This window comes from Diadema antillarum, unplaced genomic scaffold, assembly GCF_040938485.1.
Source record: "Diadema antillarum isolate AM-2024a unplaced genomic scaffold, OU_Dant_1.0 scf00000029, whole genome shotgun sequence".
In the NCBI taxonomy this organism is placed as follows: domain Eukaryota; kingdom Metazoa; phylum Echinodermata; class Echinoidea; order Diadematoida; family Diadematidae; genus Diadema; species Diadema antillarum.
In genome coordinates this window covers 8410141-8424714 of record NW_027270918.1, presented here as the reverse complement: position 1 = coordinate 8424714, position 14574 = coordinate 8410141, and the positions used below count along the sequence as shown (strand labels likewise).

Genomic DNA, 14574 nt, shown 5'->3' with positions numbered 1-14574 from the left:
CGCATAATATCGCCACACGCTATCCATAGGGTATCAGTGCACTTACGATGATAGGCTTGGCGTCAAAACAACATCTCGCGAAAACGTTTGTGACTTCATCTGTACGCGAAAATTTGTCTAGCCATTGAAGGACTCGTCCCAGTGTCTGTAGTCAACTTGTTCGTGTTTCTCTATGCTCCCTGGTTCATGCTGACAAACCTGCTTGTCGAAATGATACCATTTGTCTTGAATTCCGCAATTCTACCATTATTTTGTTTATCAGATGTTTTTACTTAATTTGTAACTGTAACGCACGTGCTTGCGTTTGTGTATCTACATGTAATTTTGTGAGATTGACATGCCCCAAATTTTCCCAACCGTTTTCCCCCTCTTATTCTCGCCTCGAACAGACGACCTTACGAACAACCATGGCGCCGAAGAATCCTGTTATGAGCGTGGAGCCCTCCCATGAGGACGCCGGTCTGGAGGGGGGACCGGACCTCGAGCCCGCACCGTTCGCTGCCTCCTACCAGCAAAAACAGCCCCCTCTACGGATTGTGTGGCGCAACGTGATTTTGATGGCACTGCTCCATCTCGTCTCGGTCTACGCGCTTCTAGTCTCCATTTGGGGCTGCAAACTCTACACTATTGCATGGAGTAAGTGACCGAAAGAGAGCTAGAAGAGGTGTGCGTTCCAGGGGCCTGTCTTATAAAGACTTGTGATAGAAATCAATCACAAGTTTCATGTGAGCTTCAATGCAAGTTGCGATTGATTTGGGGACTTGTGATTGATTTGAGGGCTTTATAAGACGGGGCCCAGACTGATGCTGGATTCTGTTTTCTTTTTCACTTTTTAAGTACTTTTCTTTCATTCCTGCGTTTTCTCCCAGCCAGAAAATCTTTGAATATATTTCCATTAATTTTTAAACTCAGATCTGTAGGTGTTCGCTTAACGAGAGGTTTTTCTTCTTTGTGAAGAGAGAATAATGCCATATAATACAATGTGAGTACGGAAGGACAGATCTGTGTCAAACAACAATATTATAAGGAAAAAACAAAACAAAACAAGAGTCAAGGGGGGGGGGGGCAAAACGAAAGTGATTCGAAGAATAGAAGTTTACCGTTCAAAACCTAATTAAACCGAGTTTGTACAAAAGTTTAATGTCCCACATACAACTTGTGTTTTGCGCAAGTTATCGCGAACACCTCCTTGAATATTCCAAGTAGGCCCGGTCCCCATAATGATGATAATGATGATGGTAATGGTAATGATGGTGATTATGATTATGATAGTAACCAAGGTGCACATTCGAACACTCTTGATGCTGTGAAGTACGGCTTACTGAAAAGTTTACGTTGCTTTCAAGGAAAGCGTCCTAAATCTGACTGATCTCCACCTTCCTTTATACCAAAATTATGGTCGATATCAACAGTATTTACTGCAAGTGAGCTCTGGACATAACTCCCAGGGTATGTCACAAATTCAACATTTGGGAAGAATATGATTGGCTGAAAACAAACACATTGTTGAAGACTATATTATAGTGCACTTGTTTTTTGTTTTGTTTCGTTTTTTGTTTGCGGCTAGCGCGCCCCTCCGCGAATCATCTGAATCTATTGAATGCTACTAATGCGCAGGTGTACGGAGTTGTCAAGTGGTGACTTTGTATTTGCGATGTTTTTGGAGATAAGAGTAACGGAACATAGGCTGTAATGAAACCTGTGTCACGCTGATACCCTCGGATATCCACTCAATAATGTAATTCTCCGTTTAAACAAGAGAAAAAAAGGTACATCCGATCTTGTGATCTCTTGTTCCTGTGATAAGCCTTCCTAGTGTGGATGCGATTGGTACAGTAATCTCTTAATTCGGTGTTATTCGATAAAAAGTGTCGCAATCAACGGAAGTTCATCAAACTTTCCCCATAGATACTCACTAACAATGACGAATAAAGTTCCTCAGTGTTCAAAGTCAGACTAAAGTCACTACTTGCTTACATAAACTGGCTGGAAGTTGGCATCGAACTTTTTGCCTCCCACCAATGACCAGTGCGTTTAAAAAATCTTAATAGACTGTTAATATAAATATTTTGTTCAGCAAAAAAAAAAAAAATCCTCATTGTAATTCAATGACCGAGATGAAAGACAAAAAGCAAAGATGAACAAAAGAATGCATTGAAGCAAATCTTTGCAATGCCACCAACGAGTAGAATAACCTCCATGGACGTAATAACAGATATCACCGTCTGAGACCACATGCTGTGACAATAACGGACCACTTGATTTCAGAGGAAGAGCAAAGTCACGTCACCCAATTCAATCTGACCAGCATCGCGGATGGACTAATGACTGCAGTTATTGACAGAATAGACAGGAAACATGTCCTTAGTATGGGCTAATCAGTTTGATAACGCAGTCAAACAGTGTCCGTGATATCAGTCAAAGCAATCAGATACACAGATTATCTCCTGTGATTGGTCAAAATACTAGTAGCCCTCGGTAGGCAAAGCTCTGCAAATACTTGCTGTTCCTAAACACTCATTTATCGTCCTGTCTAAGCGACAGGAATTATTTGCCAGTTCATATCGTGATGTATAAGTAATTACGCACATACAGAAGAAAAAAGGGAAGAAAATAAATCAAATGATAACACACTCTATGACACGTGTACTATACCACTGATACCTTATTACAATGTGCTACAATACCTCATCATTTTTCGCCACGTATATTCACGTGCAAACCAGGATATCTATGGAATAAAATCTTTTAAAACCTTTGGAGCGTCTACTCATGGTGATGGAAGAGGACTTCAATATTTGGTATGGGCTCCTAAATAAGAATAATTTGTGCTCAGATGAAAAAAAAAAATGGCCAGAATATAGCTATCGGGGAAATTGACATTTTTTGAAGCGGTATACTTGTTATGTTTTCGTGCGGATGTTATGCAAAAAATACAAAGGATGCAGAATGAATATGCGCGATTAGTGCTTAATGTTGATTGTTATACACCCCAGTGCTCTTTGCTTACCACTTTAAACTGGCTCTCCATTGAAGAAAGAATCAAGCTACAATATTGCATACTCACCTTCAAAATTATTCATAATCTGGTACCTACTTCTTTAAACCCTTTGATTACTTCTTATTCGGCCAATTACTACAAAACACGACATTCTCAGAATTGCACTTTATCAATACCTTTCCCGAAAACTGAATATGAAACGTTCCTTTCCGTACACCGGTAGCTCTCTTTTCAACAAACTCCCCATTGCAGTACAACTGTCCTCGTCTCTGAATATATTCAAAACAAATTGTTTAAGATTTATCCGCATGCTTTATTTTTTTTTCTCTCATGGATCCAGCAATATTTATTTCTCTATTTTTCTTTCTAGTTGTCACACCCATTAGACATTTTTTGTTTTGTTTATAGTTATATACTCTCCCCTTTTCCAAATTGCTAAGGCCGTATAACCTTTGATATATTTAGTATTATACGTAACAGAAATGTAGTTAAGTTTTTTGTTTGTTTGTTTGTTTGTTTCTGCCATTGATCTGTAATTATGTGAATCATGTTACTATAAATGTATTGTAATTTTCAATTTTGTATATAGACAGGGCGCCATTGTAAAGCAGTTAACAAACTGAATGTGCCTATATATAGTCAGGTATCCTATTACCGAACGGTATCCTATTACCGAACACGTACTTTTTCAATGGAGCGCGTACAACAACTCGAATACGCATTTATTGCACTACGGGCTGTTATCTCACAGGGGAAGTCAGTGCCGAAAATTGCTAAACTGCAGCAAAAAACAAAACAAAACGTAATTTACCTCAAATTTACGTAATAATTGCTAAAATTTCGATGTTCGTTGTCCTGCATTAATAAACATTGACCGAAAATACAATGTACAAATTTCCCCATACAGAGGGCGCACGTTCGGTAATACAATACGATTTGCGTCGGTAAAAAGAGACAACTTTTGTGGAAGGGTTATTTGAAATACGGGTTTTTTTCTAGAAGTTGGCTTATTTTTCAAGTAATTTCGTTACAGCTAAAGTCATCAGCATTTCAATTATCTGTAAAGACATTTTTGGCGGAATTATTGCATAATGTTGCCCGTTTGGAGCAATAAAACAAAAATCGTTCGGTAATAGGATACACCTCCATACCCTGTTTTTTCTAAAGAAAACATGAATAAATAAATAAATGAAGAAAGAAAGAAATAAATAATTATGCAATGCAGATAGTTGTGTATAATTTTCGGTGCCACTAATGAAATTCACGGTTGTACTATTCACATGGTTTTTATTTGGTTTTCCCCTGTGTACACCCAGCTGTACTGGTGTACCTACTGTCGGGACTCGGCATCACGGCCGGCGCCCATCGCCTCTGGGCTCACCGCTCGTACAAGGCCAGGCTTCCGCTGAGGGCATTTCTGGGCATTTGTCAGACTATGGCTTTCCAGGTGAGGGCGCAAGTGAAAAGATCGACAAGTCCTTGCGTTTAGTTACTGTTAAGCCAGTTCGTAGTTAGCTCATGTAAACATTGGTACAAATTACCTTTCTTTTTTTCTCAGTTGGTTAGACACTTCACTCGTTTTCAAAGCGGCAAAATGCATAAGCTTGCCCTACGTAACAATTTATGGAATTCATGTTCAAACAAAGAATGAACTTGCGTTGAGATCAGGTGATCAGAATACTCCATCAGTTGACAATTTAGCAGGCAGCCATTTCATTGTTTTGTATTGAATGCAATAACAGCCTATTTCCTTTCATATTGCGAAATGCCTTTCTTGCTGTCAGGTGGATGTGCTTGCAAGCACCATTTAGATAAGGATCACATGAATAATCATCGCATCACAGATGCTTATCTCAGTGAATTTACAAACCAAAATGCCTGTTGGTACAAATGACCTTTTTCTGCTCATGCGCAAAGTGGAATTACGAACGGGTCTTTTTAGGTACAAATCGGTAGAACAGACAAATCTACATGCTTATGAATAAACGAGGTAAATAACGGTGAACAAGTTAACGAATTTTTGCAGAGATTTTATGAAAACCAAAAGTTAGTCTTGATGCAGGTTATTCTTTGGCTTTAACAGCCGGAAATCAGAATAATCAAATGCAACTTTAGAAAGGCTTGATACGCAGGCGAACGGTTGGGTTATTTATAAGTGATTAGATGATTAAAAAAAAAACCAAACAACAAGCAAACAAACAAACAAACAAACAAACCCATGGAGTTCAAAGCTTTTCGTCATAAACTCAATGAGAGTGCATCTCAATCAATATTCAAAGCACCACACCTCTGAAGAGGCCGTCATTAGACCCATCTCTTTTAGCTGGGGATTCTTGGTTTCTGCCCTTTTGATCTTGATTCACAATGCAGTGGCATTGCGAACAGTACCAAGACCACAGCAAAAGACATCTCTTTTATCATGATTATGAAGCAGATGTCAAATGATTTAGATAAAGAGAAACCGGTAGAACGACCTCAACCAACATCCCAGCAGAAAATGTTTAAATATAGATATATGATAACACTTGTGACCACTTTGTGACCTTTGTGACCACTTTGTGACATTTGCGACTACTCCCTGACAACTTTGTGACACTTTGTTACCACCCCCCCCCCCTCTTCTCGTGCTTCAATCCTCACACTCAGAACGACATCTACGACTGGGCCCGTGACCACCGAGTCCACCACAAGTTCTCCGAGACCGACGCTGACCCACACAATGCCTCCCGCGGATTCTTCTTCTCACACGTAGGATGGCTGCTGGTGAAGAAGCACCCTGACGTCTTCGAGTATGGAAAGAAGGTCGACTGCTCCGACCTTCTACGTGACCCTGTGGTCAGGATCCAAAGGAGGTCAGTGAGATAAGCTGTTCTCGTACTAGGGGGTGTTTCATAAAGCTGTTCTTAAAGTTACAAACGACTTAAGAACGGCTGGTAATCAGTTCTGATGTGCTATACTTATCAGAATTTCAATAATTCAGCACAAGAACTGATCACAAGTCGTTCTTAAGTCATTCTTAACTTCAAGAACAGTTTTATGAAACACCCCCTAGGAGTATCTGATTCTGAATTGGGATTACGATTTGGTTTACGCGGCCGAAAAGGAAGAAATTTATGCTTGTAGAGAAGCAACCACGAGACCGGCGGCTTTTAAGGCTCCTCCGAAGAGCTGCAGGCAATGACGAAGTGCTTTGCCAAAGGGTACAACCTGCTGCTGCCATCAGGGGATTCGAACCTGGAACCTTGTGATTAATCACCCGAAAAATGAATGGGCACTCTCGTTAATTGGTTGGTTCTTCATATACAACAAGAAAGAAAATAAGGGTATTGTTGATGAGATCAAATATGTGAATATTGCATAGCCTAAGAACATTGCTACCAACGATTAATCGTTAATGATACCGATCAAGTCGAAATTTGGATCATACACCCGTTTTCCGTAGTTTGTTTTCCTTAGGTTGCCATTTAATCACTGAATTGCAGACTTTCATTAAGTATCAGCATTTTATTTCCTTGAACTCTGTCTGGTCATCTATTAGATAATGTTTATTTGTTTACAAGTTTGATATCGAAATGAAAAGCTTACATTTTTGTAGTGCTGCACAAGGATTTGACAAAGCCTATTCCCAAAAACATAAACGCGAACGAAACAGACCTAGGATTTTCATTTCCATCAGCAAATATATTTCTTCAGGATTCGTCAGCCAGCATATTAAGGTAAGGTCAAGAAATATAAAACGATGCGAAATACGTTCCGTTTGAAGACTTTCTCTCGTCTTTGCCTTGTGTTCCGTCAGTGAGGATCATTTTGCTTTACTCTTTGTTGAATGTTTGTAGGTTCTACCTGCCACTTGTGATTCTTCTGTGCTTCGTATTTCCGTGCTACGTGCCGTACATGTACTGGGGTGAGTCGTTCAAGAATGCCTTCCTTGTGTGTTCACTACTTCGGTTCTGCCTCATACTGAATGCCACCTGGCTGGTCAACAGCGCGGCACACATGTGGGGCAACCACCCCTACGACTTCCGAATCAAACCCGCCGAAAACCGCTTTGTGACCACGATCGCCCTCGGCGAAGGCTGGCACAACTACCACCACGTGTTCCCCAGCGACTACCGCACGGGAGAGTTTGGCTGGCGAATCAACCCGACGTCCATATTCATCGACACCATGGCATGGCTGGGCCAGGTCACGGACCGGAAGTTAATGGCACCGGAAATCATCCATGCGCGCAAGGAGCGCACGGGCGAGAAAGCCCTCAAAAAGTGACTGCCCACATTATGCAGCCTTGAAATCTTGGCGTGCTAAGATGAGCGGAAATGATTATGCATTTTCTTTCTGCCCTTTCTTCTTTTGTTGACAAATCACGATTTTTTCTCTTTATTTAAGTATTCATTTTTTCTTCGGTTTTGACGCGATGTCAGTTTCTGCTGAAGCCTTTTGCTTATATTCTTCTGCTGATTTTGTTTATTTGCCATTTTAAGCGAAAGTTTACCATAAGACTACTATTACGGAGAAGGTCATAATGTATTGCTGGGCTCTAGGGAAGATGAAAAATACACATATTAACTTTCAATTATACAACTTTCCAAATATTTTGCTTGAAGAGTGCAATAAGCTATTACATGACAGCGTGCATTCAGTTTTTCTCTATACCAATTTGAATAATCATCTCTTCGAATCGGAGGAAACAAAAGCAAAAAATGAATTACATCATCGTTTTTTCCAAGGTATGACCAATTTGACTTCAATGTCGAATACTCGTAGTTGAGCAGTGTGAAGCGTGATACACCAGCAGACACAAATTCATAGAAGAAATGTGCCCCCCCCCCCTTTTTTTTTTGGCAGCATCCATGCATTTCCGGTTTGTTGTGGATTTTCTCTGAGATATGGGCATGTCGTAGCGTGGAATACAGTCCACGGTGTTCAAAGAAATTATGCTACATCATTTTATTGTCGTGGCCATTACGTAGCACGTGCACTTTTATGACTAAGCACACACTTTTATAATGAGTTTACTGACCTGAACAAAAAGTTAGAAAAAGAATAAAAAAACGAGGTAAGAATTAGCAAGGTGTTGGGTAGACGTGTAGTATCGTAAAGCTTTATTATTCATCGTTCATGGCGTCAGTTGTGAAGATTTTACTCGGACTATTTAATCACCCTCGTCAGGATGTGGACTGTGATAGAACTAAAACAGAGTATAGACGAGGGTTACTGATATCGTACCAGTATAGAATGGCTCTGAACATTTGTTGGTAAAATACGCACCTCACGTTTATGTATGCCAACTTCAATATTTCGATTAAATTCTACGCACATATTGCTGAGAACTTCTACAATGTATATGGCCCCAATTGTACAACAAAGTCGATGATATTTGTACAGCGTTAACAGTGCACTCTTAGGTAATGGAGACTTGTGATAAGTTGAAGTAGGTGTAAGGAATAGTTATTGAAAAGAAAATCAACTCTCTTTTTTAGTCGTATATCACAACCTGAGCACGTTGTTTCAGGAATTGGTGAAGTCAAATTGCAACCAGTTTTGTAAAGCATCATCCGTAATGTCAAAGACAGCAGATCTTATTTCAAAGCGCAGACATGATGGACAAAATTAATATCAATGTAATAGATGTACAGAATATGATACTACTTGTCACTCAGTTATGTATTGGCTATCAATGAACGATGAATAGATGAACACATCAGTCAATGTCAGTAATTATCTATCTATCTATCTGCCTATCTATCCATCTATCTGTCCATCTCTCTATTTACCTGCACACCTATATACACAGTTAACTAGATCAAGAAATAAACGTGAACTTTAACGTCTACAAGCATGGATAAACGCAAAATATGAATCCTCTCACATTTGTACACAGAACTGCTGAAAATAAGATGTGGTTTAACGAATTAAATGCTGTAAGAAGTTTATATCAGATTGGATGGAAATACCTGTATATATTGGGTTGTATTAGTTCTCTATGTTTGTTTTCAAACCAGATAAGTATAATTTCAATATTCGCCAGAGAAGAAGAAGAAGAAGAAACTCTCTGTATGAGCCCGATACCTGACATTCACTGTTTGTAATATCATTAGACTCAGTTGGACATAAAGGATTAATGATTTAGTTTCTGGTAGGTTCGTGAAATATCTGCGCCACTGTTCATACTGAAGAACCTTCGTAAGCATGCTCCTAACGGATATTGAGATTTTGCAGCATTTAAGTGTTGTGTTTTGTTATCTACTTTTATATTTCATTTTTGGAAAGAGGAATTTCGTCCAAGAAGATGTAACTAATTTTCGTTCGTATTTCCGTTCAGAAAACACGGAATATCATTTGTTTTTGACGTGTGTGTATGTGTGTGAATGTGTGTAGTTGATATGACGCAACCGGTATATACATGTCATGCTCTTTCATTTTTGTGTGTATTTTGTGTAATTTTATGCCAAAAATGATGATAAGATATCTGATGGTATGCTTTATATCAATATAAGGTCGTCAAAACCACCAACGAGTTCTCTGGAGCTACGCACAAATTTGAAATGTGATAGCTAAGAAGCTATTATAATGCCTTTTGTTTTAGTTAGTATGAATATTTTGTACTAACGTAGATTGTAAGCGTATAATTTCACTTTAATGTTTGATGATGCACAATGTATACTTTACAAAAGCACATGACGTATTATTGCTCACAATCCGTCTACACAGTTCTCGATAAGTAGCCTATATATCAACATGCCAACCATTATTTCCTACAGTACGCAACATACAGGGATCTTAATCAATGTTAGTCATGACACAGACTTCAACTCACCGTGACTATGCGAACGAGAAATATATAAAAGTGAAGGATAATAATTGACGTTTTCACCCACGAATCAACGCGAAGAGCACGCCAAACACGATGTTGTAATCACAGTATAACTTTGCATTTTATGAAACCGTACACGCCTGCTTGAGTTTATAAAGAATTAAACAATACAAAATTATGTTATGTACAGATACGAATTCGAGTAACAATATTGAAATGGTTTAACATTTTTCAAATTTCTCTGTTCTGCATTTGTCCAGATTGTTTGATAGGAAAATGGTTTCTCAATACATCACCCAATTTTTATGATTACTTCTCTTTTCATGATAATTTTCTATTTTTTACAGGGAGGTCCCACCTCCCTAGTCTTTTACGCCAATAGGGTCCTATACGTCAAAACACGAAAATCCATGCTATAAGTTTATGCTCATCTGGAGGTAGAAAGTTTGCCAATACAATCTCCAACATGTGTGATATACATGTACAGTGCTTGCCTCTTTCGTCCCTATGTTTAAGGCGTGAGAAACTGAGGGATGATTCAAGCAAGACTATGACCTGAAAGCGATGTTCTAAACTCTGTTGGATGCGTACATAGGCCAACACTTGAGAATATGTGTGTTACAAATTGACTGAATGAAGGTGCTGAAAGATAGGTGCCACCGCTGTATAGTGGTGTAGTAGGTAGTGATCGTAGAGAGGAGGTCATTGGTTCAAATTTTGCTCATAGAAAAACGAGTGCATTCTCAAGCTAGGCACCCACGAGTCACACAGCTCACGAGTCATGCTGCTCACGAGTCACACAGCCCACGAGTTATAAGACATCGTAGGAGCTCCACATCAAGTTAAATAGTTCCACGAGCTAAAGGGTCCACGAGCTATCAGACCCCAATATGTCTTATTTGCCTAGTTTGTAGCCCGGGGGCCCATTTTACTTGGTGCTTAGCTCGTGGGTTGTATGACTGCTGGGTGTCTAGCTCTTGGGATGACCCTAGAAAAACTTCCTTAACTGGGCAAGATGTTTTCCGTCAATTACATATTACTATTAGCCAAGTTATATGAGCAAAGACTATATATCTGTCAATGATGACGGCAAAGCTTTCCGTGGTGCCGACATAGAAAAAGGCTAGCTACCCTGAGTTAGCAAGATCGTAATGTTGTAAGTAAACCTAGCGTCATTATTTCTGAAGGAGCTGCCCAAGAATATTTCGAATAATGCGCAGCATAGTATTGTACATGGATGCTAGTTTCAGCATGAATGAACACTGTGTGATATAGCATGCTGACATTTTAGAAGTATAGCACGGTGAGGGGAAGAGATCGAAGTATAGTCCATTTTGCATGTGAATGTCATTATAACCATTGACGTGTACAAGAGTAAAACACTTGCCTTCTATGTAAAGTGATGTTACACAGCATGCCTGGCTCGTCCACGTGTAGTTTATAGGGGTTTCCTTTTTCAGCCGCACCTTGTCACATCTTCTTCCAAAGAGGACAATCCATCCTTCGTTTCAAAAAGATGGAGAAAATATAGACAAAAACCAAAACACTGAAAGGAAACCATAAACGGCACTTCTGTCAAAATAAGACAATGTAAAATCTATTGACAAAGATGAGTGAAAGAATCAATGCTGTTGTACAATATAGTGATATATACGTTAATTGCATCCGCCTCACAAGCACTGTATAGATACGGGATGTATCCCAATAATAAAGCTAACTTAATTCAGCGATAATTTAGCGTAGAACGCGTTTTTTGTTTTAATTTTCAGCGGTGCTGCTGTTATGATTCTGTTGTATAGGAAGAAGTGTTGCAGATAAAATGGGGGCTAGCAGTGGGTTATATCAAGGAGGTATCACATACCTCCTTGGTTGTATGCATCGTCCTTATTAATGAGGCACCCCTCCGTGTTTCCCCATGAGATGTATGGTCATTGAATATTCATCATCTCGATGACGTAATAAAAGAGTGTAGCTGTGAACTCTGCTTCCGTGGTTGACAGTTAACAGCTTAACACATGAAAATCAAAATCAGTGTACTACTTCTGTCTTTGTCATACTGTGTTTTTCATTTTAGACGGCCTACAAGTATACCCAGAGAGAGAGAGAGAAAAAAAAAAGAGGGAGAGAGGGGATGAGAGAACGAGAAGGGAGGAGGAGGAGGACAGAAAATGGAGACGAGAGAAGGAAAGAAGACGAGGGGAGAGTTCGAGTATGCCGCAATATGTGTACATGTCCGTGTGTGTGTGTGTGTGTGTGTGTGTGTGTGTGTGTGTGTGATCTACTTACTAAGAAACAAGAACTGAGTAAACGATAATGATGATCATGAAATACACGAGTCCCCGGGATGATTAGAGATGAAGATGATAGGCCTCCTCAACAACACTCTAAAAAATCCGAGTCAGAACTGACCCGTAACTGGGTCCGTTGGGGTCACACACCGTTCCGGGTCAAGAATGACTTGGAATTTGGTCATGAAGACCCCGAATGGGGTCACCCTGACCCAATTCATGACTCTGAATGGGGTCATATCTGACCCCATTCCTTGTCATTTCTGACCCGGAACGGTGTGTGACCCCAACGGACCCAGTTCCGGGTCAGTTCTGACCCGGATGTTTTAAGAGCGAAGGATCTCTATAAAGGATGAACTTTGTTTTTGCTTCAAAAATTATACTACTAAGATTTGGGGGAAAAGCACTCCTAGTCAAAAAAAAAAAAAAATGTCACGAAACTGTGGCTAAAAGTGCATGGCACTTTTAACTATACAATAATCTCATCTAGGGATGTCCAGTGGTATAGTGCATTTGGTAAAAAGATGAGTATGATCACAAGAAAAGCACTTCCATGAAAACTGGAGGTGTGAAAATACAAGTCAAGTGTCATTGTTCTTTTTTTTTTAATACTTCAACTAAAAAAGCGTGTAGCGGTTGTGTAAGTTGTCGGACAAAAAAAAGTACACTAAGTAGTTTTACAATGATATTTATATGATCATGAAAATGGTGAATGGTCAGAGGTCACTGAACTTTTTCCAGCCATAACTTCAGCTAGGAATGTCCAGCGGTAATACCATCTGGTAAGAAGGATAGAAGATATAGCTGCTTAAATTGACAGAAGTAAAAGGTGAAAGGTAAAGTCAAAGGCATTCAACATTTAACTAGCATGTAATTTGAGCTTTTAATTCGAATAAAATAATGATACACTAAGTCTTGTATGAGTCCAATCACAGTGATATTTGGAGGAAATGGATTCGGTAATTTTCCCTTTGTATAGGGGGAAAGTTTATAGGTCTATCCTTGCTTGGTCACTATTCAAGATCCATGACCTTCATGAATATACAGTATGTCCCCCAAAAAATTACAATCAGATTTCGCATTGATAACACCCAATGTGATTAAACTGTCTAAATGCTACTTCAGGGTCTTAAAATATAACATCTTGGCTCTACTTTGCAGAAAACCCCATTCAATTCGGTTAAGCGGTCACAGAGAAATGTGGATTATTGTAAAGCATGTCATGAGTCTGATTCTTCCAAGTTTAGCACTTGGATGCTCTTGTGTGTGAACACAATAGACAGAACTTGGAAGGAAGAGAATCCTGACATGCTCTACAAAATTCCTCATTTCTCTTTGACCACTGAAGCAAATTGGATGGGGGTGGGAAGATGTGGGCAATGAGTTTTAGTTTCGTATCCTGAAATTGTATTTGGATTGATTCACTATTTTTAAAGTTATCATCACGGAGGGTCCCGTTGTAATTTTGTTTGGGACATACGGTATGGCAGACACGTATAGTTAATGGGATAGTGCGGTATTTGTTGGGTGAGGATTTAGCTTTGAACTTTTTGTGAGATACGTAGAAACCACTTTGAAAAATGTTTAAGAACGTACCATTCGAATAGGAATTCATATTTCATTTGAGGATATTCGGTTTTGAAATGGGTGAGATATAAAAAAGGAACAACCAAAGTATTATAGACAAAGCGATTCTAATGTGGGTCCCACCTTTAGAATTTAGAAATGGGTGAGATATAAAAAACAACAACCAAAGTATTATAGACAAAGCGATTCTAATGTGGGTCCCACCTTTTCTTCGAGCATCAATTGTTTAGATAATCTGGTCCATTTTAAAACCAATTTTCATCAAATAAACTTTGAATTCCTCTTAGAATTATATGTTCTTTCATGATTATTTCATAAGATGTTTCTTTCTATCTCGTGAAGAAGAGTTGGAAACCTGAAGTCCCATCGCAACCAAAACTATACCATCCCTTTCATGCGTGAGTGGCATCCCATTATAGTCGACACCCCTCTTTAAATGCGTGCTCACTTATGACAATAATTATGTCCACTGCATAATAGGCACATACATGACTGGATTGTATTCGCACGAGCCACAACCATCAGTTAGCAGGATTTCGCGAAACCTTTGATGACGCACAAAATGAAAATGATTTTACCTATGGAAGAAGCTCATGGTTTACCAGTATCAGTTTACCAGTAATGGCCAGATCAACATTCAAATTCATCCGTCTTGTTTGCCGTGATATACGTTAGATGCTATTCATATCACCTTCTTTAAATCTTATTTTCATGCTTTTATTTGCCTGATATACACCAGTGTACACCACATCACACCAGTGATTCATGTTGATTGGATGTGGCCTGGGGGCATGAATCTCGACTAAACTTTCGGGTCCCCACAGATGACCTTTGTTAAGGAGATTATGCATAAAATTTGCATATATATTATGGACGGCGTCTTT

General features: G+C 39.2%; 1 protein-coding gene across 1 annotated transcript; it reads left to right on the top strand.

Moving 5' to 3' along the window:
* Positions 1-394: 394 nt before the first annotated feature.
* On the top strand, positions 395-9835 carry LOC139739260 (stearoyl-CoA desaturase 5-like). Its single transcript, XM_071649876.1, has 4 exons — positions 395-636; positions 4318-4448; positions 5648-5853; positions 6838-9835. Exons 1-4 carry the CDS (start codon positions 408-410, stop codon positions 7265-7267), a joined length of 996 nt encoding a protein of 331 aa, XP_071505977.1. The 5' UTR covers positions 395-407; the 3' UTR covers positions 7268-9835.
* The last annotated feature ends 4739 nt before the right edge of the window (positions 9836-14574 follow it).